The sequence below is a fragment of the Mirounga angustirostris genome, unplaced genomic scaffold (genome assembly GCF_029215605.1).
Source record: "Mirounga angustirostris isolate CCGP_5_RB_7025 unplaced genomic scaffold, mMirAng1.0.hap1 SCAF_16, whole genome shotgun sequence".
In the NCBI taxonomy this organism is placed as follows: domain Eukaryota; kingdom Metazoa; phylum Chordata; class Mammalia; order Carnivora; family Phocidae; genus Mirounga; species Mirounga angustirostris.
In genome coordinates, this window is record NW_026991724.1 from 18,784,386 (window position 1) to 18,812,106 (window position 27,721).

At 52.0% G+C, this 27,721-nt stretch overlaps 2 protein-coding genes across 2 annotated transcripts; both read right to left on the minus strand.

The window, feature by feature from the left end:
• Positions 1 to 880: 880 nt before the first annotated feature.
• Positions 881 to 12,419, minus strand: CES3 (carboxylesterase 3). The gene is given in 17 exon segments (XM_045892117.2): positions 881 to 1,076; positions 1,182 to 1,251; positions 1,410 to 1,505; positions 1,508 to 1,558; positions 2,192 to 2,339; positions 3,386 to 3,466; positions 8,510 to 8,647; positions 9,006 to 9,107; positions 9,644 to 9,748; positions 9,849 to 10,002; positions 10,525 to 10,658; positions 10,825 to 10,895; positions 10,898 to 10,953; positions 11,057 to 11,110; positions 11,112 to 11,226; positions 11,229 to 11,258; positions 12,338 to 12,419. Coding segments are annotated over 17 exon segments (1,683 nt in total).
• Positions 12,420 to 14,924: 2,505 nt separating this feature from the next.
• On the minus strand, positions 14,925 to 27,440 carry CES2 (carboxylesterase 2). The gene is made up of 12 exons (XM_045890970.3): positions 27,133 to 27,440; positions 22,590 to 22,794; positions 21,576 to 21,717; positions 20,623 to 20,756; positions 20,283 to 20,541; positions 19,920 to 20,018; positions 19,513 to 19,653; positions 19,313 to 19,393; positions 18,917 to 19,061; positions 18,364 to 18,501; positions 17,766 to 17,838; positions 14,925 to 17,311 (listed from the first exon to the last, which is right to left on the minus strand). Exons 1-12 carry the CDS (start codon positions 27,206 to 27,208, stop codon positions 17,125 to 17,127), a joined length of 1,680 nt encoding a protein of 559 aa, XP_045746926.1. The 5' UTR covers positions 27,209 to 27,440; the 3' UTR covers positions 14,925 to 17,124.
• Positions 27,441 to 27,721: the final 281 nt, after the last annotated feature.

Below are 27,721 nucleotides of genomic sequence, written 5' to 3' on the forward strand. Positions count from 1 at the left end.
GACCTGTAGGATGAGAGAGTGGGGGCAGGGAAAGTCCTTGTGATATGGATTAGAATCCAGATGTTTTGAGGGAATGGGGCAATGATCCTCAAAAAAAGAAATGTTTGCCCCCCCCCCCCAAAAAACCTCTGGTTCCTTTTCACCTGTTGTAGCCTGAGTGGGTAGGCCTCTTCTTTTCTCTGTGACAAAAGCCTGACTGATGCACTAGTCCAGACACCCTCCCCCAACTGTTTTCCTGTGTCCTGGTAGGTACTGTGGGGGCTGTGCTGAGCTCCCCTAGAAGTTGGTCTCCCCAAGCTGGGAGGGGAGGGAGGAGCCCAGCCAGCCCGTAAAATGTTGAAGCACTAGGGCTGGGAAACTCACATCTCATATCCTAAGAGTCAGGGCTCCGGCCTAGCTGGATTCTGTTTTGTCTTGTGCAGGAGACAGGTGTGGGCAGCATGGAGAAAGCGATCTCCCTCAGCCTGAGTCAGGCTTTGGGGGTGATTACTGCTTGGGAGGCTAAGATCTGTTCTAGGCTGGATCCCCTGAGGTCTCAGGACTCCCCTCTACTCCAGGACTGCCTTGTCCATCCACCCTCCTGGCTAAGGAGGACATCTGTGCCAGACCGAGCATAGGTTTGGTGGCTGAAGAGCCTGGGTTCGTGTCCAGCAGCCATGGTTCCCTGGCTCTCTGTCTTTTACTCACTCATCAAACATCCCTGACTCCAGGTCCTGCCCAACCCTTGTGTGGGAGACGCAGAGTGGGGTTCAACAGAGCACAGTGCCACTCATAGAGGGGCTGGTTCCTTAAGGGACATGTCTATATATCAGCTTGGTTTAAGTCAAAGTTTCTTAGCAGCGGGAGAAAGAAGCTGCTTTGCTGGGACTCTGTCCCCGCCCTAGGGCTCCTCCTGGGCCTTCCTGCCCTTCCGCATCTGCCGCCACTGGCCGATCTTGGCCAGAAGCCTCTCTGCCCAGAACTGCATTTGGGCTTCTCTCAGCTTCTGGCCAATTTGTGGTGTCAGGCCGATTTCCAGTTATCGCTCCAACTGGTTGAAGGGGGGCCACGGAGGCAGCCTCTCCCCATTGGGGTCCCTGGGTGGGAGGAATGAATGAAGGCTAAGGCCTCCCGCGTTGTCCCCTGGGGGGAAGATCTGAGTCATCGAGGCCCAAAGCCACGTGTGCTGGCTTGTCACTCACCCTGTCCGGGCAAACTTGGTCCTCTGAGCCACCATGGTGAGACTCAGCTGCTTCTCCTCCTCTGTAGCTTCTAGAAAGGCCAGGGAAGGAACAGACCTGGATCAGAGTCAGGTGGGTCCTGGAGAGAACCCAAGGGTTCCCTGCACTGACGAGACGTGTGTGCCTACAAGCCCCAGCTTAGCCCGTTGGAGCCTGCAGCCCAAGGATCACCTGTCTCTGTGTCCTCACCCGGCAGGGAGCTCTCGTCCGTGAGGAAAGGACCCCCAAACATGAAGGCTATCTCAGCCCCATGGTCAGCCCTCACCCACTCAGGCTTGATCTCGAGAAAGAACTGGGTTGATGCTGGAACTCATAGAAAAAGACGGGGACTCCAGAATCTGTGGAGAGAGGGCTGCTTCAGGGTTAGGTACCGTCAGCCTGATCACAGGCCCGGCTCATAGTAACTCCAGTCCCAGTAATAATACTGATGATGACAATGTCATTATCAGCAAGCGCTTCCTGAGCACCCGCCGGCTGCCGCACACCATTCCACGTGCTTTCTGCGTCACCGCTCATTTCACCCTCCTGACAACAGACGAATTAGAGTCTGTTACTGTCGCCATTTTACAAATGAGGAAACTGAGGTACAGAGGGGATAGGCATCTTGCTCAAGGTCACAAAGAAAGGAGCTTGGAGTTGTTTGAGGGCTATGTCAGGGACTAGCCACCAGGCTTGGAGGAAGCAAGACTTTTCTCCCAGGAGAAGTGCTGAACGTGGGAAAAATCACTCATGATTCAAATGAATCCCTGAGAATTGGTGATGAGCCCTGCTGGGTGACCTCTGATGAGTCACTGCACCTCTCTGAGCCTTGGTTTACTCGCCCACAGAGTGACCTGCCAGAGTCCCATCTGCATCCCAGAAAGGAAGGGGGGTGTGGAGGCAGTGGCAGGGTGTGGGTCATGTCGCCTGTGATAACCCAGCTCCTGGTCCAAAATGGAAAGGGTGGGGCAGGTGACCAGGGATAGATTCACCTCGGAGGTTTCTAGAGAAATTCAAGGAGGGTAAGATAATGGTGATGTCAGCCAGAATGTCCTGGAAGGCATTGCGTTTGATTTCTGTGTTGGAACTGCTGCCTAGGTATTCATCTATGATGCTGGGCATCACCTCAGGGGGCACATCCTGGGGCAGGAGGCCAGACTCAGGCCCACTCAGGTTCTGGAAGCCCCAGGAGACCCTCCCAAGAAGCCCCACACCCACCAGCATGGCCTCTTTTATATCCCAAGACTCATGTGCCCAGAACTCCTCCCTCCCTTGGGGGTTCTAGATAGTGTCTGGGCAGGATCAGGTCAGATCTGGAGCCAGAATGCCAGCTCTGCGATTGCTGCTTGGCTGTGTGATCTCAGCTAGGTTGCTGAGCCTCCATGAAAATTAGTTCCTGCCTGGCAGGGTTGTTTGGCAGCCTACATGAAGTTCCTAGCTAAGGATTCTGGTCTTGAGGGATTGCCCGGTTGAAGTTAACCAGGAAGTTAGTGAAAGAACAAATCATGGGGGCTCCCCGAGAGCTCCAGAGAACAGTAATGAGGTTGTATGAATGGGGAGGGCTCTAGGGGTTCCAAAGTAGGGAGGGAAATATGCATAGATTGAGCACCCTCTGAATACTAACTCCCAGTAGACTTTTCAAATACAGCACCCATCATTTACAGATGAAGAAATGGGCTCAACGGCTAACTGTGGACAAGTGACCAGGGTTGGGGTTTGGACTTCGGGTCCAACTGGCTCCACATCTGACAGGATGATCTTAACAGCTAAAGCTCTGGGATCAGACAGACCTGGCAGAAGTTCTGTCTCTGCCCTTTACTTATCATGAGACCTGGAACCTTGGTTTCCTCATCTGTAAAATGGAGATGATGAAAATTTCTATTTCACAGGGTTATAATGAGGATTGAAGGAGATGAATGCCTGTCCTAGGGCTCAGCACAGTCTCTGGCACATAGTATGGGCTCATTAGGGGGCAGTCTATGATGACAATGATGATCTTCCTTTGGGAACCACACTGACTCATGTGCAAGAGGATTTCTGGGTGGAACTAAAAGTCAGCAGTTGAACCAAGGGGTTTGGCAGTGTGGGGGTAGCTGTGGGGGATGGAGGGTAAGAGGAAGAGGAGGGTGCCCTACTATTCTGGATAGGATACCCACCGGACTACCTCTTCCTCCCTTTTGACTCACCATACTGGCCAAGTAGGGTTTCACCATGGCCAATATATTCTCTGTGCTCATCTGTTGCACCTTATCCAGGAAACCCTAGCCCTGCGGGGACATCAAGGTCCTCTTGTAACAGCCTTATCATCGCCACCCCCCACTCGCAATCATGAGCAGACAAATGTTCACGGCCCAGTGAACGGAGCCAAGTGTGACCAGGTGCTGTAGGAGGGCCCACAGGGGAAGTTAAAATGCTGTCTTTATTTTATTATTATTTTTTTTCAAAGGGCTCGGTTTTTGTTTGTTTTTTTTTAAAGCTTTTATTTATTTATTTGACAGAGAGAGACACAGCGAGAGACGGAACACAAGCAGGGGGAGTGGGAGAGGGAGAAGCAGGCTTCCTGCCGAGCAGGGAGCCCGATGCGGGGCTCGATCCCAGGACCCTGGGATCATGACCTGAGCCAAAGACAGTCGCTTAACGACTGAGCCACCCAGGCGCCCCAAAATGCTGTCTTTAAAATGAAATTTTGTCGGAGCGCCTCGGTGGCTTAGTCGGTTAAGCGTCTGCCTTCAGCTCAGGTCATGATCCCAGGGTCCTGGGATCGAGTCCCACATTGGGCTCCCTGCTCGGCGGGAACCCTGCTTCTCCCTCTCCCACTCCCCCTGCTTGTGTTCCCTCTCTCGCTGTGTCTCTCTCTGTCAAATAAATAAAATCTTTTTTAAAAAAATAAGATAAAATGAAAAGTTGTCTTTATATGTTACAGTTTTAAGGGCATAGTCTCTGGGTTCGAATCCCAGCTCTGCCACTTTCTAGGTGCATGACCTGGGCCTATTACTTAAATTCTCTGTGTCTCAGTTTCTTAATCTGTGAAACAGAAATGACAATAACCTGCCTCATAGGATTATGAAGACCGAAGTAGCAAATACAAGGACCCTGACATTCAGTAAACACTGTGGAAACATTAGCTATTGAAGTTAGTTTCATGGCTACAAGGCTCTTTGTTAATCTTTGTGAAAACAGGAAGAGAAAACCCACAGATGAGTGAACTCAACGAGTGTATACCTAAAGGGGGATGTTAATTGCACTAAAAAATAAAGGACTAAGCTAAAGGCCAGAGTAGCTAAAGGTGCAAATGTCTTAAAAATGATGGTCAACAAGAACAATAGACCAAAATCAGTTGTGTTTCTACACACCAGCAACGAACATCTGAAGATCATGTGCAGAAAACAATTTCATTTACAATAGCATCAAAAACAAAATACTTAAGGATCCACTTCATTAACAAAGTGCAAGATTTGTACATTGAAAACTCAAAAACATAATTGAGGGAAATTAAAGAGGACCTATGTAAATGGAGAGACCTCCTATGTTCGTGGGTTGAAAGACTTCATCTTGTTAAGATGGCGATACTTCCTAAACTTATCTATAGATTCAGCGTGATCCCTATCCAAATCTCAGCCACTTTTTTTTTTTTTTTTGGCAGAAATGGACAAGCTGATCAGAATTCATATGGAAATTCAAGGGGCCCAGAATAACCAGAACAATTGTTACGGACTGATTTGTATCTCCACAAAAGGGTATGTACAGTCATGACCCCCAGGACTGCAGAATGTGACTTTATTTAGAGATAGGGCCTTTAGAGAGGTAGTCAAGTTAAGATGATTACAAAGGTAATCATTAGGGTGGGCCCTAGTCCAATATGACTAGTGTCCTTGTAAAAAGGGACAATTCGGACACAGAGATGGATGGTACAGAAGGAAGACAATGTAAAGACTGAGGGAGAATGCCATCCATAAGCCAAGGAATGCCTGAAGCTACCAGAAACTAGAGAAGAGGCATGGATTCTCTCTTACAGTACTCAGAAGGAACCAGTCCAGCTAACACCTTGATTTCAGATTTCTAGCCTCTAAAATTGTGAGGCAATTGATTTCTATTGTTTAAGCACCCCCACCTTGTAGTCCTTTGTTATGACAACCCTAGCAAAGTAATGCAGCAATCTTGAAAAAGAAGAACAAAGTTGAAGGACTTATACTTCCCCATTTCAAAACTTACTACAAAACTGTAGTAATCAGGATAGTGTGGTATTGGCATAAGGATAGACATATAAATTAATGGAATAGAAGTGAGAGTCCAGAAATAAACCCTTACATTTATGGTCAATGATTTTCAGTAAGGGCACCAAAACAATTCAATAAGGAAAGAAAGGTTTTTTAAACAAATGATTCAGGAACAGCTGGATAACCACATGCAAAAGAATCCCTAACTTAAACCATATACAGAATTAACTTCAAATGAATCAGACCTAAATATAAGAGCTAAAACTATAAAATTCTTTGGGAAAAACATAGAGGTAAATCTGGGTGACTTTGGATTAAGCAATCCCTTCTTAGATATTACGCCAAAAGCACAAGCAACAAAAGAGAAAATAAATCAGACGTCATCAAAATGAAAGTGGTTTTTTTAAAAGATTTTATTTATTTATTTGAGAGAGAGAGAGAGAGCACGAGAGAGGGGAGGGTCAGAGGGAGAAGCAGACTCCCTGATGAATAGGGAGCCTGATGCGGGACTAGATCCTGGGACTCCTGGATCATGTCCTGAGAGCCACCTAGGCACCCCAAAATGAAAGTTTTTTGTGTTGTAAAGGATACCATAACAAAGTGAAAAGACAACCCACGGAATGGCAAAAAAGATTTGCAAATCATATATCTGATAAGGGATTTGTATCTACAATAAATGAAAAACTCTTACAATTCAACCATAAAAAGACAATGCAATTTTAAAACGGGCAAAAGACTTTGAAAGACATTTCTCCAAAGAAGATATAAAAATGGCCAATAATCACATAAAAAGATGCTCAAGTCATTAGGGAAATGCAAATCAAAACCACAATGAGATACCACTTCACACCCACTAGGATGACTATAATCAAAATGAGAGCTAATGACTGTTGGCGAGGATGTGGAGTAATTGAAATCCTCATACATTGCTGGTGGGAATGTGAAATGGTGCAGCCACTTTGGAAAACAGGCAGTTCCTCAAATAATTAAACAGAGTTACTATAGGACCCAGCAATTCCACTCCTAGGTATATAACCAAGAGAAGTTAAAACATACACTTGTACATGAATGTTCAGAGTAGGATTACCCATAATATCCAAAGAGGTAGAAACAACCCAAATATCTCTGAACTGATGAATGGATAAACAAATTGTATTGTTATCTATACAAGGCACTATTCAGTCATAAAAAAGAAGGAAGTACTGATATATGCTCCAACATAGATGAGCCTTGGAAACATCCTATTGGATGAAAGAGGTCAGACAAAAGAACCCCACACATTGTAGGATTCTACTTATTTGAAATGTCTAGGAGGTACCTGGCTGGCTCAGCTGGTGGAGCATGTGACTCTTGATCTCGGGGTTGTGAGTCTGAGCCCCACTTTGGGTGTAGAGATCGCTTGAAATGTCTAGAACAGGCAAATCCACAGATCTGACAGAAAGTACATTAGTGGTCGCCAGGGGCTGGGGGGAGGCGGGATGGGAAGTGACTGCTAACAGGTACGGGCTGCATTTTAGGGTGATGCAAATGTTCTGGAATAAGATAGTGGTGATGGTTGCACAACTTTGTGGATATACTGAAACCCACTGAATTACACGCTTTTTAAAAGGGTAAATTTTATGGTTTGTAAATTACATCTCAATAAAGTTGATATTTTAAAAATTATGGTCTGCAAATGCCGGTAAAGTTGTAATAAAACCTGTAGACTCAAGTTGCTGGCCGCAGTTTAAATCGGCACAGCAATTTCACAAAGTGCTAAGCGAGCGGCAATGTGTAAGAGGTGGAGAGGTCTCCATAAGATGTATGGATTACTTTCCATAGCTAATGCTTCCACCATGGACATTTAGTAAACATCTAGTCGGCTGAGCAATGTATGGTTGTGCCCATATGGATGACAGGGGGAGTAAAGAGAATGCCTGCACCAGCGAGGAGGTGAGCAGCCCCCTGAGCCACCCAATTCCTGAGAAACATCCTTGGCTACAAAGTCCCAGGCACAGCATTCTGCACCAGGCAGGCTTGCCTGGGTCTTGGGAGCCAGCCAGGTTGGCTCTTCCTCACCGTTCGATTCATGGCTCTCAGTTGACAGTGTGGGGCCAAGGCTGCCTGCCACTGTTTCCCCTTAACGTTCTTCTGCCATTACACACACCTCCCCCCCGCACACACACACACATACTGCATACACACACCTGGCCTGGAAACTTCTACAAGCTTTTTCCTTGAATGTCAAGATTGCATGAGCCTGTCATCCAACAAAAACCCAAATGTCCTTCCTGGAGAGCTATTCCAAAGGAAGAAATCAAAGGACAAAATCTATGAATGTGCAGAGGTTCACTGCCCTATTAGCTTCGGTCGTAAAAACTAGAAAGTACCCAAGTGTGGAAATCAAGGAATATTATGATGGGACCCTCCCTTTGTGGAAGGTTTTGCAGTCATTAAAGTCAATCACCGTGGGGCGCCTGGGTGGCTCAGTCGTTAAGTGCCTTCGGCTCAGGTCATAATCTCAGAGTCCTGGGATCGAGCCCCGCATCGGGCTCCCTGCTCTGCGGGAAGCCGGCTTCTCCCTCTCCCACTCCCCCTGCTTGTGTTCTCTCTCTTGCTGTGTCTCTCTCTGTCAAATAAATAAATAAAATCTTTAAAAAAAAAATTTTTTTTAAGTCAATCACCGTGAAGATGGGTAGAAGAAGGAGAATGATAGGAAAGATGCTCAGAAGGAAAGCATGATGTTAACGCTTTGTGTGGGGAGTTCTGTGCACCTGCAAGGGACTGGAAGGCACTTGGGCCATGATGTTTAGGCACAGAGTCATACTAACCAGTCTCATAGAGTTTGATGTATAAACCAGACACCAAGGCGAGAATATGCTGTGAATCAGTAACTGCCCAGAAGGCTACTTTGTGCAAAAGCTTGGTCTCCAAGCTTTTGCTTTGGGAAAATTAAGCTGGGTAACCTTAAGCAAGTCCCATAAACTTCTCTGAGCTTTACCTTCTCACCTATCAAATGGGAGTGTCAGCTCATAGGTTGCGGTGATGATGTTGGGGTGGCAGAGGATTGGCTAGGGCAGGGCCTTAAAAGCACAAGAGCCAGAGGACACTCACCCTGGGGATGAGCCAGCCAAACTCGTGATTGTTGACACCCACGAGGAAGGGCACAGAGTAGAAGTGCCTGTCCCTCCAGAGTTCCATGGGGCTCTTGGGAAAGAAGGTGCCATCAACAGTGTAGGAAGCCGTAGTGTTCTGCAGGAGAAAGCAAGGCACGGGTCTTCCCAGTCAGGCCCATGCCTTAAAAGATGGCATGCGGGGGTCCCCCGGCTGCGTGCCTGGGTGGCTGAGCCTTAGAGGGGATAGAGGTCACCAGGGTTGGAGGACCAGGAGCAATAGGGAGACCAGGCAATGGATACTTCCAAGCAGACCTCTTTCCTAGAAGAGCTGGCCCTGCATTCATGCTCCCAGGCCTGCTTGGGCCCTCCATCCCTTCCCCTCAGGGGTGGCTGCCCCAACGCTCACCCCAGACTGCTGATTGCTTCTCTGCTCCCACAGGAGCTGGACGGACCCCTCTGCGCCATTGCCTGCCACCGCCCCCCGAGAGGTAGGCATACCAACTTCATGTTAAGGATTTGCTCTTTGCCATCTGCCGAAGGCACTGAAACATCTCAGCCGAAGAGGCAGAGCTGCAGCCCAGGGAGTCTGCGAAGCTCTGGGGACAGACAAGAGCCTGGCCTCTCCCTCACTCATCCACCCCCACCTTCCAGCCCTCTGCCTCCCACACACAATGGGTGTATCTGTGGGAAAGACGGGGCAGTGATGTCAGAGATGGGGACTCGGGACTGGCCAGAGACCTGCCGCCAACCCTGAGAAGGCTTCTTTGCCCACAGCTTGGGTGGTCCCCAGGCACCCCGTGTGTCCCCCATTACATCATACCATCATTATTTGTGCGGGTAGTGGAGTCCCCTTTACCCCTCTGAGAACAGTGTCATTATCTAGTTAACCATATTCCCAGAGCCAGCAGGCTCAGTCAAGTTTCACAGAGTGAGTTAAGGAAATGAGACAGGGTTCAGAGAGGAGGGATTCCAGCACGGCCAGTGTGGCGGGGAGGGGACGACAGAGGCTGCCGAGACCTGAGCCAGGCTGGGGAGTCAGCTCCCTACTGGTGACACCCTCTGGGACTTCAGGGCAAGCAAAGGGTGGCTGTGGCCGGCACACGTGGGGTGAGAGAGGCAAAGAAATGCCGACCAGAGCCAGGACCCTCGGGTTAGGATCCATTAACGTTGGCATGGTGACGCTCCCACTCTGAGCTATGGCCCTGTAGAAGAGCCCTGCAGCCAGCGGGGGCAGGACCTGGGTGCCGTGTTGAGGACAGGGGGCTGTCAGGGGAGGGCAGAAATGCTGGGTGGTCTGGGGCCACGGGAGATACTCTTGCCAGCCTGTGGAGACTCACCAGGGCAGAGACGATGCAGGCGCCAGCCGAAGCACCTAAGATGGTGACAGAGTTGAGGTCACCTCCAAAGGGGGAGATGTTCCCCTGCACGCAGTTCAAAGCAGCCACCGCATCTAGGAAGCCCCAGTTGCCAGCCGCATGCTCATCCCCAGTGCTAGGGGGCAGGGGGGAGGCAGTGGTTGGGGGAGGCAGTGGTTAGCGGAGGCGGCGGGGCTCTTTCTCAGCCTTTGCCTATTTGCTCCGAACCAGCCGCCGGGCCGGCAGACCCTTCCCCTTTCCCCAGGTCTGGCCTGGCTATGAGGCATGCTTCATAGCCCCCTGCCCAGCACGTGGTGTGGGGTGCCTAGCTGGGGGGCCAGCCAGAGCTTAGTGCTCCTTGCCCCCGCCCCTTGCTGGGATCCAGGCCCCAGACCACCAGTCAACAGTTCCTGTCCAAAGGACCAAGTTCTCTGTATGCTTCTGGCTTCGGGAGAGCCCCTTCCCCAGAGGGGAGCGATGGGGAGCCTCCTTCTCTGCCCCGGACGGCATTGGGGAAGGGTCCTTTGCTCTCCAGCCACCCTGCTTGCCTGAGAAATCTGCATTCAAGCTCTGGACCCCTACCCTAGTTCCCCAATTGCCCTCACAAGCTGGCCTCTCCCAGTGCCAGCAAAGCCCTACCCCAGGCTGGCCACCTCACCTGAGGAAGCCAAGGAACCCCAGGCGGTACTGGACGGTGACCACTACCACATCTCCGTAGGCAGCGAGGGCTGACCCGTCTTGGCAGGTGGCAGCACCCGCCACCAGAGTGCCTCCATGGATCCACAGCATGACCTGCAGAGAGGCCATGGGGCAGTGACCCCCAGCTCCTGGGACACCAGCTGCCCTCCCATCAACCCAGGGTATTCTTGGGGCCCCTGAGGCAGTATGAGAACGGGGCTGGGGAGGGGACAGGCCAGGCAGAGCCGGATGTGCAGACAGGGCCCTCAAAGCTGCACACCGGCCGCCTGGCCCCTGCAGGGGCCTCAGCGGGGCTGCAGCTGTTGAGGATCAGGCAGTCCTCTGAAACAGGTGCTTTCCATTCAACACAGATCTGCTGTTGTCCATTCTCTCCAGATCCTGCAGACACCTGTGGCCGGGGATGCGCCCAAGGGCCAGGGGGTCAGCCCATCAGCCCCGCCATCTAGATCCCTGCAACCTACCAGCTTGTCCACCTCCAAGGGGCTACTCACATCGCAGGGGCATTGCTGGTATCCCCCACACCCTCCCAGGACTGCGCTGGGCGCAGCTGAGAATCGGCCAGGCCCCAGAGGTGCCTGCGCGAACGGGAGGCCCAGGAAGACATTCACAAGGCGGTCTGTGCCCCTCATGGCCACCTGCCGGCCTCGCACGCGGCCCAGGGGGTGTCCACTTCAGGCTGTGTGACCTCAGGCCCTGCGGGCAGGACAGAGGGCCAGCGAATGAGTTTGCAGCCTCCACAGGTGATGGGGGGGGCCGGGCAAATGGACTCACTACACAGTGGTTCTTGGGGCACCTACTCTGTGAGCCCTGTTCTGAGCACTTTGCACACAGCACCGTGACTAACCTTCCCAGCAAGCCCGGGGGGTGGGCCCTATGATGACCCCCCCCTTTCTCCTCCCCCCTCGCAGGTCTGCCACTCTCCTCTGGGCCAAACCAATCCCCTGAGGGTGAACTAGGTTCTCCTGGGACCCACAGACCTGTCGTGGGGCTTTGGGCCTTGGGCTAGCCATTCACCCTCAGATTTCTCATCTGCTAAATTAAGTGTAATAACCATGTCTTTTCGTTTTCTTTATTTTGACATCTTGCAGACTCTGGAGGGACTGCGGGTTCCAGGGCTGGCCAGTCCTTAGAGATAGTAAACAACTCACTGAAAGGTGTCTTTCAGATGCGAACCAACCAATCCAGAGCCTGTGCCCCCAGCCACCTTCTCTGGGCTTCTCAGATTCCCCACCACTAACCACCTGCCCTAATCACCCCAGGGCCAGATACCAGATAATGAGGGACCGCCCCATGCCCCAGAGCCCACTGAGAACATTGGAATTAGCCAATCCAGAACCTGCTTAGCCCCCTGGCCGCTTTTTTCTGCAAACAATAAAGGTTCTTGCCCACGGTTTCCCCTCCCCTGCTCTGCCTCCTGACTGACCCATGCTTCCCTGCATGCCGCTTGTTTCTAGGACCTGGAAGGAAACCTTTCGTGACCCTCCCTTCTGTGTCTGTGTCTTGCTGATTAATCAAATCCTGGGTGCCCTGAAAACATAAGGACAATCATGTCCTCTGGCAGGCCTGCTCTGGAGACCACACATGACCACAGTGGCTGAGACCCAGCCCAGAGAGGATGCACACAACCCCTGGCATTTCTTGGAACTGAGGGCTTCTTCCCCGAGCAGGCTGTCCACCCCTCCCGGTCCCTGCCTCCCTCTTGCGCCTTCCACCCAAGTCCTCCCAGCAACCCTGAAGCTCCCCCCTCTGCAGGCTAAGCTGGCATGTCTTACCAGTGGCTGAAGCAGGGAATGCCAGGAGCAGACAGGGCACCCACAGCTGGACCCTGGACCCACTTCTTAACACTGTCCCCATGCTCCTCACAACTAACTGGGGGAAGTGGTGGAAGGTATAAGAAGGCCCTGCCCTTTGGCACAACCAATCTCTAAAGGGTTATGTTATAAAAACCTCAGTGGCCTTACGCATCTGGCTGGTGGCCAGCCCTAAGACCCAGTACCCAGGTGGGGGAAGGAGGGCTCAGAGAGTGCAGGGGCGTGGGTGATGCGATATTTCGTGAGGGGGGCGGGAAGGGGCGGGCAGGCAGGGGGGAAGGGTAAGAGTCTGGGCTTTGGAGCTCTGCAGCCCTGGGCTCAAATTCCAGCTCTCCTGGTTCAGTGAGCTCCACCAGACCCTGTGCGCTCATTACAAGAGACACACGCCACTGATCTGAGGGAGTGGTGGCCAGTGACTGGGCTGAAATTCCGAGGGAGCCCATGGCTCGGGGCAGAGCTGGTGTCCAGTCCTGCTGGCCAAGGGGGTGCCTGAGGATGTTGGATGGAGGGAACTGAAGGTGATCCTCTTTGTTGTTGTTGTTTTTAAATTGAGATTAAATTTATATAACATGCAATTAACTATTTTAAAGTATATAAATCGGTGGCACTTAAGTGTATTTGCAATTTTGTGCAATTACCACATCTCTCTAGTTAGAAAACTCTTTCATTGCCTCAGCAAAATATCCCATACCTGTTCAATAATCGCTCCCATTGCTACGCGACCCCACCCCCTGATAACCTGATAACCATTCGTCTGCTTTCTGCCTCCCAGGATTTTACCTACTCAGGATATAGCACATAATAATAACCAGGCAATATGTGACCCTTTGTGGCTGGCTTCCTTCACTTCACGTAATGTTTCTGAGGTTCAATCAAGTTGTAGCACATATCAGTCCTTTGGTCCCATTTTATGGTCGAATAATAATATTTCACTGTATGGCTATATCACAATTTGTTTTTCCATTCATTCAATGATGGGCATTTGGGTGGTTTCTACCTTTTGATTATTCTGAGTAATACTGCTACAGATACCCATGTACAAGTTTCTGTGAGTTCCTATGTTTTCATTTCTCTTGGCTACATACACTTAGGAATGGCTTGTGGTCACCTGGTAATTCTGTGTTTAATGTCTTGAAGGACCGGCAAGCTCTTTTCCATTGTGGCTTGCTGATACCCTTGTAAAGCCTCAGGGCCTTGGGCCTAGGTGGCCCTGCCACAGGGCCCCAGGACTGAGGATGCCCAGGGTGTGTTTTGGGCGTGATTTTCTCATGTCCGCCCCCTCTCTTGAGGCTCCTCAAGTAACAAGGCAGAAGCAGGGCACTGCCCTCAAGAGGCCCTCGGGCTCCTGGCGGGAGGATCTGAGGTCTGCAGGTAGAGAGAGTGGAGGAAGAGGAGCAGGAAGCTTCTTATTCACAACTCAAATCCTACTCTGCATCCCAGAATGACGTGATTTAAGGGCCAGACCTCCTGCGTTCAAATCCCGGCCCTGCCGAGCACTGGCTGTGTGACTTTGTACCCAGAGCCCTGGGTCTGGTTTTGTCGTCTGGGAAACAGTGATGATTCTAGGAAGCACCTCACGGGGTCTGAGGTTACATGTGTGAAAACACAAGACACGGAACCAGAGCCACTGGACGTCTGTTCTTACCTCAGGCCAGGCGTCTGTCAGGGTGTCTGTCTCTCTGGGACAGCCTCTACCCCAAATAAAGGCAGGACTCACCTCTGGGCCTTGGTGTCGGGAGCACGGCTGGCAGGGAGTTGGGATGGTGGGGGGGATGTGTGGGGAGTGCGGGGGACTGGCAAATATTTACTGATTCGAACAGAAGTGCTGGCTCAGTGAGGAGCTGGGTGAGGGTCATGCCTAGACAAGATGCCAGATTCTCTCCTGGGGTTCCAGCTGGCACTCAGAGCTGGAGGGACCCAGGATCAAACTTCCCTCCCGGATTGTCTCTGGCAGGCTTCCAGGTGGGGTCCATCCCTCTCCCTGCAGCTTGATCCATAGGTACATGCAGGAGAGCACGAGCAAGGACGGGAGAGAGACAGGGACAGAGAGACAGAGAGAAAGACACTGAAACGGGGAACCAAGCACAGTAAGATATCACTACACACCCACTACAATTAATCAACGGTAGAAGACTAAGACCAAGTGTTGACAAGGCTATGGAGCAATCAGAACCCTCATAGGTGGCTGGTGGGGCACAAACATGGTACAGTCACTTTGGAAGACAGGTTGGCATTTTCTTTAAAAGTTAAACATGCACTTGCCATATAACCCAGCAATTCCACTCTCAGCTATTTCCCCCAAAGAAGTGAAAACACTGGGTGAGTGGGTGGCTCAGTCGGTTAAGCATCTGCCTTAGGCTCAGGTCATGATCCTGGGGTCCTGGGGTCCTGGGGTCGAGCCCCCGCATCGCATTGCATCTCGGGCTCCTTGCTCAGTGGGGATCCTGCTTCTCCGTCTCCCCCTGCCCCTCCCCCCTGCTCGTGTGTGCTCTCTCAAAGAAATAAAATCTTTTTAAAAAAAGAAATGAAAACATATGTCCACACAAAGACCTGTCTCAAAATGTTCACAGCAACTTTAATAAAGCCAAAAAATAGAAATCACTCAAATGTCCATTAATTGGTGAATGGAAAAAAATGTAGCATACCATATATGACATACTACTTTGCAACAAAAGGAAACCACTGGTTGAATCTCAGAAACATTATGGTAAATGACAGAAACCAGTAATAAATGATTCCATTTCTATGACATTCTAGAAAAGGCAAACTATAGCAATAGAAAGCAGTTTGGTGGCTGTGTGGGACCAGGGTCGGGGCAGTGATTGACTGCAAAGGGGCACGAAGGAACTCTTTGGAGTTTAGAAACATTCTAAAACTTGAGGGATGCCTGGATGACTCAGTCAGTTGAGCGTCTGCCTTCGGCTCAGGTCATGGTCCCAGGGTCCTGGGATGGAGTCCTGCATCGGGCTCCCTGTTTGGCAGGAAGCCTGCTTCTCCCTCTGCCTGCCGCTCCCCCGGCTTGTGCTCACTCTGACAAATAAATAATATCTTAAAAAAAGAGAAACATTCTAAAACTTGATGTGATGGTGGTTGTATGTCTCATATATTTAGCCAACTTTGTGAAACCGTACACCTAAAGGAATTTAATTGTATGTAAATTATTCCACAATAAAACTGTTTAAAAAATAAGATGACTAAAAAACTAATACTGGGAACCCACTTTTGGAAAGTATATTGTGCATCTGAAGGACTGAAAAACATACAGAGGCATGCATGCAGTGGGTGCTCAATAAATGCTTTCAGGATGCAGGAGAAGCATTATGCACCAGTGTCCCCTAAAAGGAAAGCCCCTCCCCTCTCCCTAGTTCAAGACGGCCCAGGCTTAAGGTTACTCTTGTCTGCCATCTGGTGGCCAGTCTCCATCCTTCAGACCCCACTTCCGGAGGCTCTGTGGTTAGGCTTACAGGCAGTGGAGGGAAGGAAGGGGGCTTTCCTCCTGGAAAATCTAGTGCCTGGAGAGGGCAAGTTGGTCAGAGGCAGGGGCACAGCAGGACTCCTAGGTCTATGAGAAGAAGGAGGCTGTAGCCTCTTAGAGAAAAAGTGCTTTGATAGAGCAAACAGGCTGTGAACACAATTTGGTATCTCTGCACACTGAGATCAAATACTGTGTAAGAGAGGGTTTCCTTTGCGGGGGGGGGGGGTCGGATAAGGTGAGGGAAGGAAAAGTTTAGGGGAGGCAATGGGGTAAGCAGGAAAACTGATCATGTGGATGCCCACGGTGAGTTGGGGGAAGGTCAGCAGAGGGTGGGGGAATGGTTGACAAGGAGTATTCCAAAAGGAAAGAGATCTCCTTGGATGGAGAGACATTTGGAACCAAGGAGAAAAGAGTCTCTTCTCCTGGACTTTCTGGTCTCCCAATCCTACTTCCAGGGAACATCTCACAGATAAACATCTGTATTGATGTGCAGCAATTGTGTAAAGTTTGCCCTCCCCCTCCCCCAGCTGTGTCACAGAACCACTGAAAATAAAGGCAGACTTCAGGAGGTGGGTGGCTGAGGGACCCATCTGGCTCTCCTGGCCACTGAACAGCTCGCCCAGGCTCCAGGGGCCCATGGACAAGCTCAGTCTTCTTACAAAAAATGGAGTCGGCCACCTTGTGTGACACAGGTAAGTGACTGGGTGGGTGTTTAAATGTAAGTGGTAGATGACATTTCGTCTAGGAGACAATGGGTGGGGACGGGGACTTCTACATCCTCAGTAGTTGGTGGCCTCGATGGCCAAGATCTCGGAGCTCCTGGGTTCCTGGCATCCAGATTTTCTACTGGCTCTGTACAAATATGGGAGCACGTGGGGCTTGCTGAGAGCCAGGTGTGGGTAACACTTCCCAAAGCACCCTCCTTCAAAGGGAGAGGGGAGGGAGGGTGGGGGTGGGGGAGAGGGGAGGAAGAGGGGACGGGGCCTGAGGCTCGGTGCGGTGTGAATTTCCATTGGGGTTTGCCAATGGGGGGATTCACTGAGTGCGTCTAACATGAGAGGACCTATGGGGGCTTGGCAACTAACAAGATGCGGTAGGTTCTTAGTAAATGCTGGCTGGCTGGCTGGCTGGCTGGCTGGCAGAACGAATGAATGGCTAAGGGAAGGAAGGAAAAGCCCCTGGCTCCTCAGTGCATGTGTGTGGGTATATCCGGCAGACCCCCACCTGCACTCGAGCCCCCCCTCCCCGGCCCTTCAGCCCCAGACACAGGAAGCTACAGCTCTGTGTGCTTCCCCTCCGCCTCCATTAGCTCCCGTGTCTTCTGGGGTAGGGTCTTCGTCCAGAACTGAAGCCTCTGGGCCTTCAGGGCCCGGCCCACTGCAGGCTGCGTGTTCAGCTGCAGGTACTGCTCTTCCTGGTCGAACACGGGCCAGTGGGGCAGACCCTCGCCGTTGGGGTCCCTGTAGACATGCCCACCCAGCAGGGCAGGGGGAGAGTCACTCGGAGCCCTGCTGAGCCCAGACCTGGCACCCCAACTGGGGTCAGGCGAGGTGCCAAACAGGCCAGGTGGCCTTGGGGAATGACAGGGGGATGCTTCTAGATTTAGGAAAGAAACTACCTCCCACTAGAGTGTCACCAGGAGGCAGGGCAACCTGGACTGCTTCTTCCCTTCCCGTCAGAGGGAGGCTCTGTGGGTAACATAGCACTGTCCCCCTCTTCCAGGTCACCTGGAGATGGAGCACCCAGCACCCACAAGGCCCCTCCCTGTCTGTGTGGGACCTGGAGCTGGGGAAGGAGCCACCATGCAATTAAGGATACATGTACGCTAATGAGGTCACAACAGAAAAGGGGGGCCCGTGAATGGGTTCAAGCCCCCCCCAGCCCTGGAGGTTGGGGTGGGGTGTGACATCTCACCCATTTCGAGCAAAGTTAGCCCAGTATTTCATCATCTTCCTGCTCAACAGCTTTTCTTCCTCCGTGACTTCAACTACAGAGAGCAAGAGGAAAAGGGTCCAGGGGAAGGCCAACCCCAGTTCAGCACACAGGTCAGCCCCCACCACACTCGCCAGCCCACGTGCAACTTTTCCTTGGGCCCTCTTCTGCCCTCCCTGGCCTGGCTCTCTGCCCACTCCCTGTCCCAGCCCTGGGGCGCCAGGCCCTCTCCTCGCCCCAACAAGGCTCATTCCTAACCGAGAAGGCTCTCTCCTTCCTCCTGACACCGGAAAGTGATTTAAGAAACAAATATGCCTGCGAAACACCCTCCTCTGCACCCATGCCAGGCATCCACGGTTCGGGGGGGGGGAGTGGGGGGAGCACAGGCCCCATTCTGAAGAGTCTTGGAGTCCAATTCTAGCTCAGCCTCTCTAACTGTAAGATCTTGGGCACCTGGTCCCATCCTCTCTCTGAGCCTTGGTTTGCTCATCTGTCACCCTCACGGAGGGACCCAGGCAAGGCCCCGTCCCCCATTCTGGGAACGAGGAGTCTCTGAGGGACCTCTCCCAGGAACACTCACCGTAGCCTCTCCAAGAGAGGGTTCCGAAGACAAAGAATACCTCATCACCATGGTCTGCCCTCACATGGGGCGGCCTGATGTCCTTGAGGAAGCTGGGCCGATGCTGGAACTCGTAGAAGTAGACCGGGGCGTGTAAGCCTAGGGGGTGGGGTGGACAGGCCATGACATGGTGGTCCCTTACCTGGGGCTCTCCTGCATCACCCGTGGTGACAAGATAGCTAGGTCCAAAGCTGGTTGGAATCTGAACAATGGGTGAGGGAGCCCCTGGCTGGAGTAAGAGGAGGGGGAAGGACCTGGGTTCAAATCATGACCTCGGAACTTCCTAGCTGTGTGGTTTTGGGCAAGTCACTGAAGGTCCTCATCTGTAAAATGGGGAAAATGTCCGTCTCTTAGACTAGCTTTGAGGATTTACTGAGATGAGGGACATCAAGTGCTTGGCACCTAAGGACCCAATATATAGACATGGGTTGGGACCTGGACACCAATAGACCTCACGAGGGACCTATAGCTCTGAGCTGCCCCCTCACTGCTCTGGCCTTATAGATTTACTCACGCTGAAAATTGGCTACTTGGAGTGTAGGGATCACGAAGATCCAGTCCCCCATCATCTCAGAGAACTGGACTCGGAGGGTCTGTGGGTCCCCACTGTCCCCCATGTACTCCTCCATCCACAGGTCAACAGACTCAGGAGGCAACATCTACCCCAGGGGGATCAGAAATAGTCAGGTTAGGCAGGCTGGCAGCAGCAGGGAGGCAGCAGGGTCAGGTTTGGGGAGATGGATTCTGGGGCGGTATAGGGAATGGGAGGAAGGGGCTGAGCTCTGGGGTGACCCCAGCCTTTGCTCATGGGAGATACTGCATGGACAAGATATCTTGGGGCTGGGTTTTCCCTTGCCTCTGGACAGGAGAAGAGTCCCCCTCCATTGGGGCAGGACCCCAGAAGCCTCACCAACGTTGTCGACACTTGCTGCAGGATAGCCTTCACCGTCTCTCTGTCCATTTCCTTCTGGGTGTCAGAGATTTTCATGGTCTGGGTAGTGGGAGAATCTCCAGTTGAGGGTAGGATGGGCCTAGAGCTCTGATGCCCTGAGCCCTGGCCCCACCACCCCCGGGGGCCCCCGGCACCTGGAGCTTGGGGCTGGGCCTCACCGAGGGGATGAGCCAGCTGTACTCATCGTTGTTGACTCCAATGATGCTGGGGACAGGTTGAAAGTCAGCGGAGGCCAGAAGCTCCTGGGGGTGCCCGGGCAGGAAGGTCCCATCCACTACGCCAGGGGTGATCGTGAAGGGCTGAGAGGGCCCACGAAGTGAGGTCCCAGACATTTCCTGATGCGCTCTGAGTCCCATTCACCCGCTCCCAGCTCATCCAGGATGCTCACACCCCCTCCCCCAAGAGGTCCTGCCATTGGCTTAGCATGGCCTGGCCTCAACTTTCCACCCAGGGCTGTGAGGACACCAAGGTGTGGAGATGGAGTAACTTGCCCAGAGAATGTAAAGCACAGGCTCCCCACCCCTACTCGTCCCCTTCTTCCATACACACGTCCATTCAGCCCAACCTGGCTGATGGCCAGAATCTCCTCTTCAGTTTTACCCCGCAGGCAGCCCACAAGGGCCTCTGAGTCAACCTGGCCACAGGCAGACAGGTTGGCCACCATCTGTAAAGAGACCAGGCAGGGGCTGGCTCATCCTTCCAAACAGGGGAGAAGGATTTGCCCAACGTCCCAGCCGGGGGCAGGTGTACCCCAAATCTCAAGGTATTAGGTGTGGATTCGGAGGTCTCAGCCAGAGGGGCTGGCCCACCTGCCTGGACAGTCCTGCCCATGACGGGGCCCCTTGTTATCCCCACTTAACAGAGTAATGGAGGCTGAGAGGTAAGAGATGAGGCAGCAGTCTGGCTTCCCACAGTTCGGGGTACTCACCGTGGAGACTGCATTGGATGAGCTGACAATGAGGCCAGGCAACAGGGCCACACCGCTCTCCATGATGGCACGATGGAAGAGTCCTTGGGACATGGGGGACACGACATGGGAGGACACGCTTGTGCCACCCGCGGACTGGCCAAAAATGGTGACAAGGCCAGGGTCTCCTCCAAAATAGGCAATATTTTGCTGGACCCAGCGTAGCGCGGCCACTTGATCCAGGTAGCCCCAATTTCCAGGTGCATGCTTGTCTCCAGTGCTGAGAGGTGGCAAGGACAGGGATGATGGGGCTGTCCTGGCTTCATTCAGCCGGCATTGCCCTGCCTAGCCCCAGTCTCACCTGAAGAAGCCCAGCATACCCAGGCGGTACTGGATAGTGACTACCACCACATCCTCAAAGGCCGCCAGCACAGAGCCATCATACATGGAAGCCATGCCCATCACAAGACCACCACCGTGGATCCACACCAACACCTGGGGAAATTGAGGCACAGACACCATGTGGCTCCCACCGAGCCCAAACCCCACTGGGGCTGCTACCTGGACTCTCCACCACTTTTTTTTTTTTAATTAAAGATTTTATTTATTTATTTGATAGAGAGAGACACAGCGAGAGAGCGAACACAAGCAGGGGGAGTGAGGGAGGGAGAAGAAGGCTTCCTGCCGAGCAGGGAGCCCAATGCGGGGCTCGATCCAGGACTCTGGGATCGTGACCTGAGCCAAAGGCAGACGGCCAACGACTGAGCCACTCAGGCACCCGACTCTCCACCACTTTGGCTCTGTGTGCCTAACCACATAGATAGATAGGCAGGAGTGGGTGGTGTCTTCATGACCTGGGCTGAAGGTGACCCAATTTCTATCAGGAAAACTGGGCTTCTCATACTTTGGGTCCCACCCTATGTACCAAAGCCTGGCTCCATTTCTCCTGGAACTCTCTCTGAGGTGAAAAGAAAAGGGGTGTCATCGCACATGCACGGTAGTTAAGTTTCTCCATTCTCATTGGTCCAACAGATACAGCACCTGAGTGGGTCTCCTGGGCATGAGTGGGTTGGGTGAGTCTTGGGTCCGTCCCAGGGCCACAGCTTCTGACCTCCGGGAGCAGCCAGGGTTCTATGACCCCATGCCCGAGGGTCAGCCACTCATGCTGGGTAAGAACACTCTCTTGGCCCCAACAGTGAGAGGCTTCTTAATAGGGTCCACACTGCAGAGGGGCCCCGGCTGATCCTGGCCCTTCTAATCTTCTTGCAGAAGAAATGTGCTCCCACACCGCAGCCGGCAGGGCCTGGCACTCACCGGCAGACTGGAACCTTCCCGGGCGTAGGCAGGCGTGTAGACGCTGAGGTACAGGCAGTCCTCGGACATGGAGGTGACAGGCAGGGTCATACTCAGCAGTTTCAAAGCCATTGCATTCATGATAGTGATGTTCTGCAGACACCTAGCGGGGCCGTACCATGGTCAAAACCAGATCCTGGGCCCAGATTGGTTCCCCGCCACCTTCAGTCCCACTTCCCCCGAGACCTTGCTCACACACGGTCCTTCCCCAAAGCCCCTCCACACCAAGTCACAGGCCGCAGGCTCTGGGGAAGCTGGGAGGGAGCCCCGTCTTCCAGGGAGGCCTCAAGGTTATGAAGGTCTTGGATATCAACCCTCCTGAGGCTAGGAAATCTTGACTCTTGGGGGTCTCTGTGAGAGCCGTGAGTTGCAAGTGTTGACATTCAGCTCTGTATTCCTGTACCCAGACAGGCGTGGAACAGGGGAGTAGCCCACATCCGTGGGCTGCCCGAATGAATGGATATTAACTTCTCATGAGAAGGGCAGTGGGACAGCCCTCAGCTCCAGTCAGGCTCTCAGGCTCTCAGGGAACCTCATCTCTCCCACAGAGTTTCCAGTTGCAAGAACATATACATGCCCTTTGGCCCATGGCAGCTGGCCCTGTCACTGGACCAGTAACTGCACACAGAGGGGGTCCTCCACTCCTCAGGGATCTATAGTACCTGCTGCTGGAGTCAAGGGCTATTACGGGGTTCATGGAGCCAACCCAAGCCTCCCCTGGGGGCAGAGAACACCTGACATGGCTAGAAGTGAGGCAGATGTGTATCTCTGCTTTAAGTGTCAAGCCCAGAGCCTGGGCAAGTTACTTTACCCTTCCAAGTGTCTGCATGCTTATGGGAAAAATGCATGTGGGGATCCACTAAACTCAGAGGGGAGACTGGCCGTGGGGGTTTAGACGAAATGACAACTGCAGCCTGGCCTAGAACTTGGAGTACCCTCCACCCTCCACTGGAGTTCCTTGGACTCCCTGCTTACATGGCTGGGTGGGAGGTCCCATCCTTTACTCCACTCCAAGGTTCAGGAGGCTCGGGGGGTGCAAATCGCAGGGGCCCTAGAGGCGGCTTGGCAAAGGGAATTCCCAGGAAGGTGTGGACTCCCACATCAGTATCTTTCACATGGACGAGGCTCCCCCGCACCTGCCCGGTGTGTGTGGTCCGGATGGGGCTGGCAGAGTCCTGGCCTGTGAGCAGAGAAATGGACATCAGGGTTGAGTCTATCCATCAGCTGCCCTCCCAGGCTATTGAAGTTGCCGGCTGCTTCCGGTCCCCAGCTGAAGGGACTCTGATCTACAAACACTTGCTTTACAAATTTCCTGCCTTTAACCCTGTGTGTCCACAGCACCCCAACCCACTCCCGCCCACTCCCCCAACTCTCTTCACTGGATCTGGCCCCAGCCTTTTCCACCACACTCAGCGAGGCTTCCTGGGACCCAGCACCATCGTTGAGCCCTGGGAGCTTCAAACAAATGGTCACATAAGCTTGAAGGGGTGAGAGTATCCTTTCTGCTGACTGTGTGGATCACATGAGGCAGTAGGAGAACTGTGGGAATAGGACATGCAAGGCTCCTGTCCCTAGGGATCTCATGCTCTAAGTGGCAAGAAATGACATAAAGAAAGCATCTTTCAAACCAAGAGTGATGATATGGTGAGGAGAGCTACGAAAATGAGGTACCACTGTAACTAGACGGTAAGAAGTACCGCCCGCCCTACTATGGGGATCGGCGGGGAGGAAGCGACTGAGGGTCGCCTAACACAAGGAGCCCAGGTGAGATTCTTAACACACAAAGAATTTCTACAAATGAAAAAGAAGTGTGCCAGTTGTGCATATATGGTGAATAACTGTGAAATGGTGAGGGAATACGTTCAGAGTAAGGAATACCAAAAAATGGCTCATACGCCAAGGAAGAAATGTTCACTTCACTCCTGCTAAGAGAAAGGCTCGCTGAAATCTGACTGTGATGTTAACAACTTACTTTGTCACAAAAAGTCAGATGATGTATGTTTTCTGATGGAAGTCCATAGCCCCACATGAAATAGTCTTGCCCCGAAACATAACAAAGCAGAACCTGAAATTGAAATCTGATCCAGCCTCTAGAATACAAATAAATGAACACAAGCATACAGGCATACTGGGGGCAGGGAAACAGTTAAAAGACACCATACGGATGTAATCAGCAAAGCCCAAACTCTGGGATCCTCTCCAGAACAACTAAACTGGTTTCTTCGATATAAAAACAAAATTACAAGGAAAATAAAAGAGAGGCAGAGGAAGACCGAAGACTCAAAGAGATTCACATAAAAAAGGCTGATAATAACACACATTGGTAAGGATGTAGAAAAACTGGAACCTTCACACCTTGCTGGTGAGAAGGTAAAGTGGTGCAGGTGTTTTGGAAAGCAATCTGGCAGTTTTTCAAAAAGTTAAACATAGTTATCATACAACCCAGCAATTCTACTTCTAGGTATAAGCCCAAGAGAACTGAAAACATCTATCCACGCAAAAACCTGCACGTGAATGCTCATAGCAGGATTATTTATAATAGCCAAAAAGTGGAAACAATCCAAATGTCCATCAACTGATAAAATGTATCTCACCTGTACAATGGAACATCATTCAGCATACAGAGAAAAAAGTACTGAACATGTCGACATGGATGAACCTTAAAAACCTTATCTTCAATGAAAGAAGTCCGTCACAAAGGATCACATATGGGATGATTTCATTTATATGAAATGCCCAGAACTGGCATATCCATAGAGACATAAAGCAGATTGGTGGTTGCCTAGGGCTCAAGGTGGGGGGAAGGAGGAATTGATGTGCTGAACTTTTGAATATACTAAAAACCATTGAATTGTATACTTTAAACAGGTGAATGGTATGCTATGTGGATTATATTGCAAAGCTGTTATAAGCAACACATCTACCAATTTTCAAAGTATGGACCTTATTTGAATCCTGATTATTAAAAAAAAAACAACCCTGTTAGTATCATCTATGAGATAATATGAAATAAGAACATTTGGCTAGATACTTGATTGCATTAAGAAATCATGATATTGTTATATGTATATATATATTCCTTTTCTCTTAATAGGACATAGAAATATCTACAGATGATATAATGTCTGGGATTTGCTTCAAATAATGGTGCAAGGGAGAGGTGGTAGTCTAGACACCAGGTTGCTCAGGTCTTGATAATCATTGAAGGTATGTCATGGATTCAGTGGGTGTGTTATAGTGTTCTACCACAGACCGGAAACCCTTTGGTGCTGTGTGGCTGCGGGCAGCGCCGACCCTCTCTACCCCTCAGGGTGCAGGGAGGTAAGCAGTCCGGCTCCCAGTTCCCCTGGTGTCATCTCCACCAGCTCCTGCCTGCCTGGAGCTTTCCTTCCACAGGTTCAGGTTCTGCTTCTGCAGAATTTGGCCTAACTGAGCCCGGTTCATAATAAAAAGTAACAAACAAAACCAAAAAACAGCCTCAGGGATCTATACTACCTACAGATCAGAGACAACAGGGCATGAGGGACCTTGAGGTGGACCCAGAAACTGAGTCCTGAAAGCAAGGAAGAGCTCTCAGGATGGGCAGTCCCACCTCCCTACCTTTGCTCATACGGTTCCCTTCACCCTGAACAAAGGTCGTTCCCATTTCTACATCTGGGGGAATCCTGATCGTGCACCTCCTCACGGAAGCTCTCCCGGGTTCCCCAATCACAGCTTATTGCTCCTGTTCTCCAGCCCTGAACACCCTTATCAGGCCTGTGACCATGAGGACAGTGAACACAGTGACTCCAGTTTTGAGGAGAGGGTTGTTGGTATTGTGGAGGGGCTGCAGAAGCCTCGCCGCCCCTTCTGAGGAAGCCCAAGGAGGTCTGGGCAGAGGGGAAGTGGCCATGCAGTGCCTGCCTGTTACTGGTTTTTGCCTGTTCAGTCCCACTCCCCTGCCAGACCCACCTTTCCCTTCCCAGCTCGCCTGCCTATTCCCTGCTCAGATCACCTACTGGATCAACACTGATGCACATGAGCCTGATGCCAGAGCGTGTGGATAAGGCCGGGGTCAGCAGCCACTCACAGGTTCCACCGAGGGCAACTAAGCAATGTCTTCCCAAGTCAAAGGCCCACCCCTCCCCCCAGTAACATGCTGTCTACACAGGTGGGACATCTGTCCATGTAATTCACTATGGCCACTGGCCTCCAATGCCTGAAAATTGTTATGGCAAAGGACACAACCTGTTGAAATGTCCCTGATCAGAGGCCAGTTACATCAAGGATGCTTCCTCTTTGAAGAGAAACCCTTGCAGGAAACGGTATGAGGAAGCTCTAGCATGTACAGCTGTGGGGAGGTCACCCCCTGTGTCAGGAAGTGAAAAAGCTGTGTGCCAGAAAAGGAGGGAGTTTGTGATCATTTAGGTGAAAACCAAGGATGTGTGCATCCCGTGTGCATCCTCAGGAGTAAATTCCTGAGCAGTGTGTAGAAGGCCCTGGGGATCCTAATGGTCCCTGTGAAGGAGCCAGGATGGGATGGAACAGGAGAGGGTCAGACATTATCACCTGTGCCCTCTTACGGCTTGTCCATTTTTTCTTTTTGAATGTAGGTCCAATCTGAAACATTAACATTTTTTAAAGGGAGGTATCAGCAAGGCCTAGCAAATTGTCCTGCTGGAGGCTCTCAGTGACCTCTGAGAGCCTGGTGAGCAGCTGGGAAGGGCGGAAGCCTCTTGGGGTGGGCCATGTGAAACGGATTAATGTTGATGCCTCCAGGGCAGATCGGACTGGGAAAGGGGAGGATAGCTGGGTCTCACAGGTAGGGCCATTTGGGGTGAGAGGATCACACAGTTAAGAGGGGGCAAAGGAGCTGCGGAGGCCCCATGCATGGTTCCAGAATAGCCTACGCTACTGGTAACAGCCAGGAGAAATGGAAGTTGGCCCGAAGTGCAATCACCTTTGCTCTGGAGAACAAAAGGTGACCTCACCCCAGATGGATGCATGAGGTGAATAGAAGGATATGACAATCTCTCCAACAGACAGGCTTTAGGATGCAGGGGTGTGGGCTTGCGCAGATTCCTCAAGAGCCAGTAATCTTGACTTGGGCCCCTTTGGAGGGGCACTTGGCAGGTGCTGGGACGCCCCTCTGGCCAAGGGCGCAACACTCAGAGCCAAACCGTGGCAGGAAGTTAATTATTATTTTTCGCAGGCAGCGCTAGCTCTACCACAAACACTAAGAAGGAAACGTCCTGAATCATGACCCCACTCCCGCCTGCCTCGCCAGGTGCCCCTCAGAGCTCCTGGCCTCGCTTGCCCCTCCGTACTGTGTGACCTCGGTCAGCCACGACTCTCTCTGCACCTCAGGGGGCCCAGCCAGGGGTTTCGAAGCATTGGGTCTGGTGCAAGTTTCCCCATACTGTGGTTCTCCACCCTAATCCACCTCCCTGGGGCCTTCCCTCCTGCAGTCTCAGGTCCTGTCTCTGCAGAATCTGGCAAATCCCATCCCAGTCCTTGCCGCCCCTCGAAAGAGCCTCACCCTGGCCCAGGACGAGGAAAAGCAGGAGCCCACAGACCACGGCGTTCAGCCGCACGCGAAGTCGGTCCAGTAGCATGGTCTATTCGCAGCACACTGCTGTTTTCACCCAAAGACTGCCCTGGTGCCCATCCAGCGGCGGTTCAGAGAATGTCTCAACCAGGTCTGGAGTTTGGACTGGTCTAGGAGTAGGCGGGGCTAGCTGGGCAGGGAAAGCGCGGGGGAGGCGCGGGGGGCGGACTGAACAGCAAAAACCAGTGACAGGCGGGCACTGCATGGCCACTTCCCCTCTGCCCAGACCCCCTTGGGCTTCCTCAGAAGGGGCGGCGAGGCTTCTGCAGCCCCTCCACAATACCAACAACCCTCTCCTCAAAACTGGAGTCACTGTGTTCACTGTCCTCATGGTCACAGGCCTGATAAGGGTGTTTGGGGCTAGAGAGAGGGAGCAATAAGCTGTGATTGTGGAACCCGGGAGAGCTTCCGTGAGGAGGTGCACGATCAGGATTCCCCCAGATGTAGAAATGGGAACGATCTTTGTTCAGGGTGAAGGGAACCGTATGAGCAAAGGTAGGGAGGTGGGACTGCCCATCCT

Excerpts from the sequence above, each read along its gene's own strand:
- CES2 (XM_045890970.3), bottom strand. The coding sequence starts at position 27,208 with ATGCTACTGGACCGACTTCGCGTGCGGCTGAACGCCGTGGTCTGTGGG. Across the intron at positions 21,718-22,589 it reads GGGACCTCCCACCCAGCCAT|GTGTCTGCAGAACATCACTA; the intron begins GTAAGCAGGGAG and ends CGGCCCCGCTAG. Across the intron at positions 20,757-21,575 it reads GGGAAGGTTCCAGTCTGCCG|GTGTTGGTGTGGATCCACGG; the intron begins GTGAGTGCCAGG and ends CAATTTCCCCAG.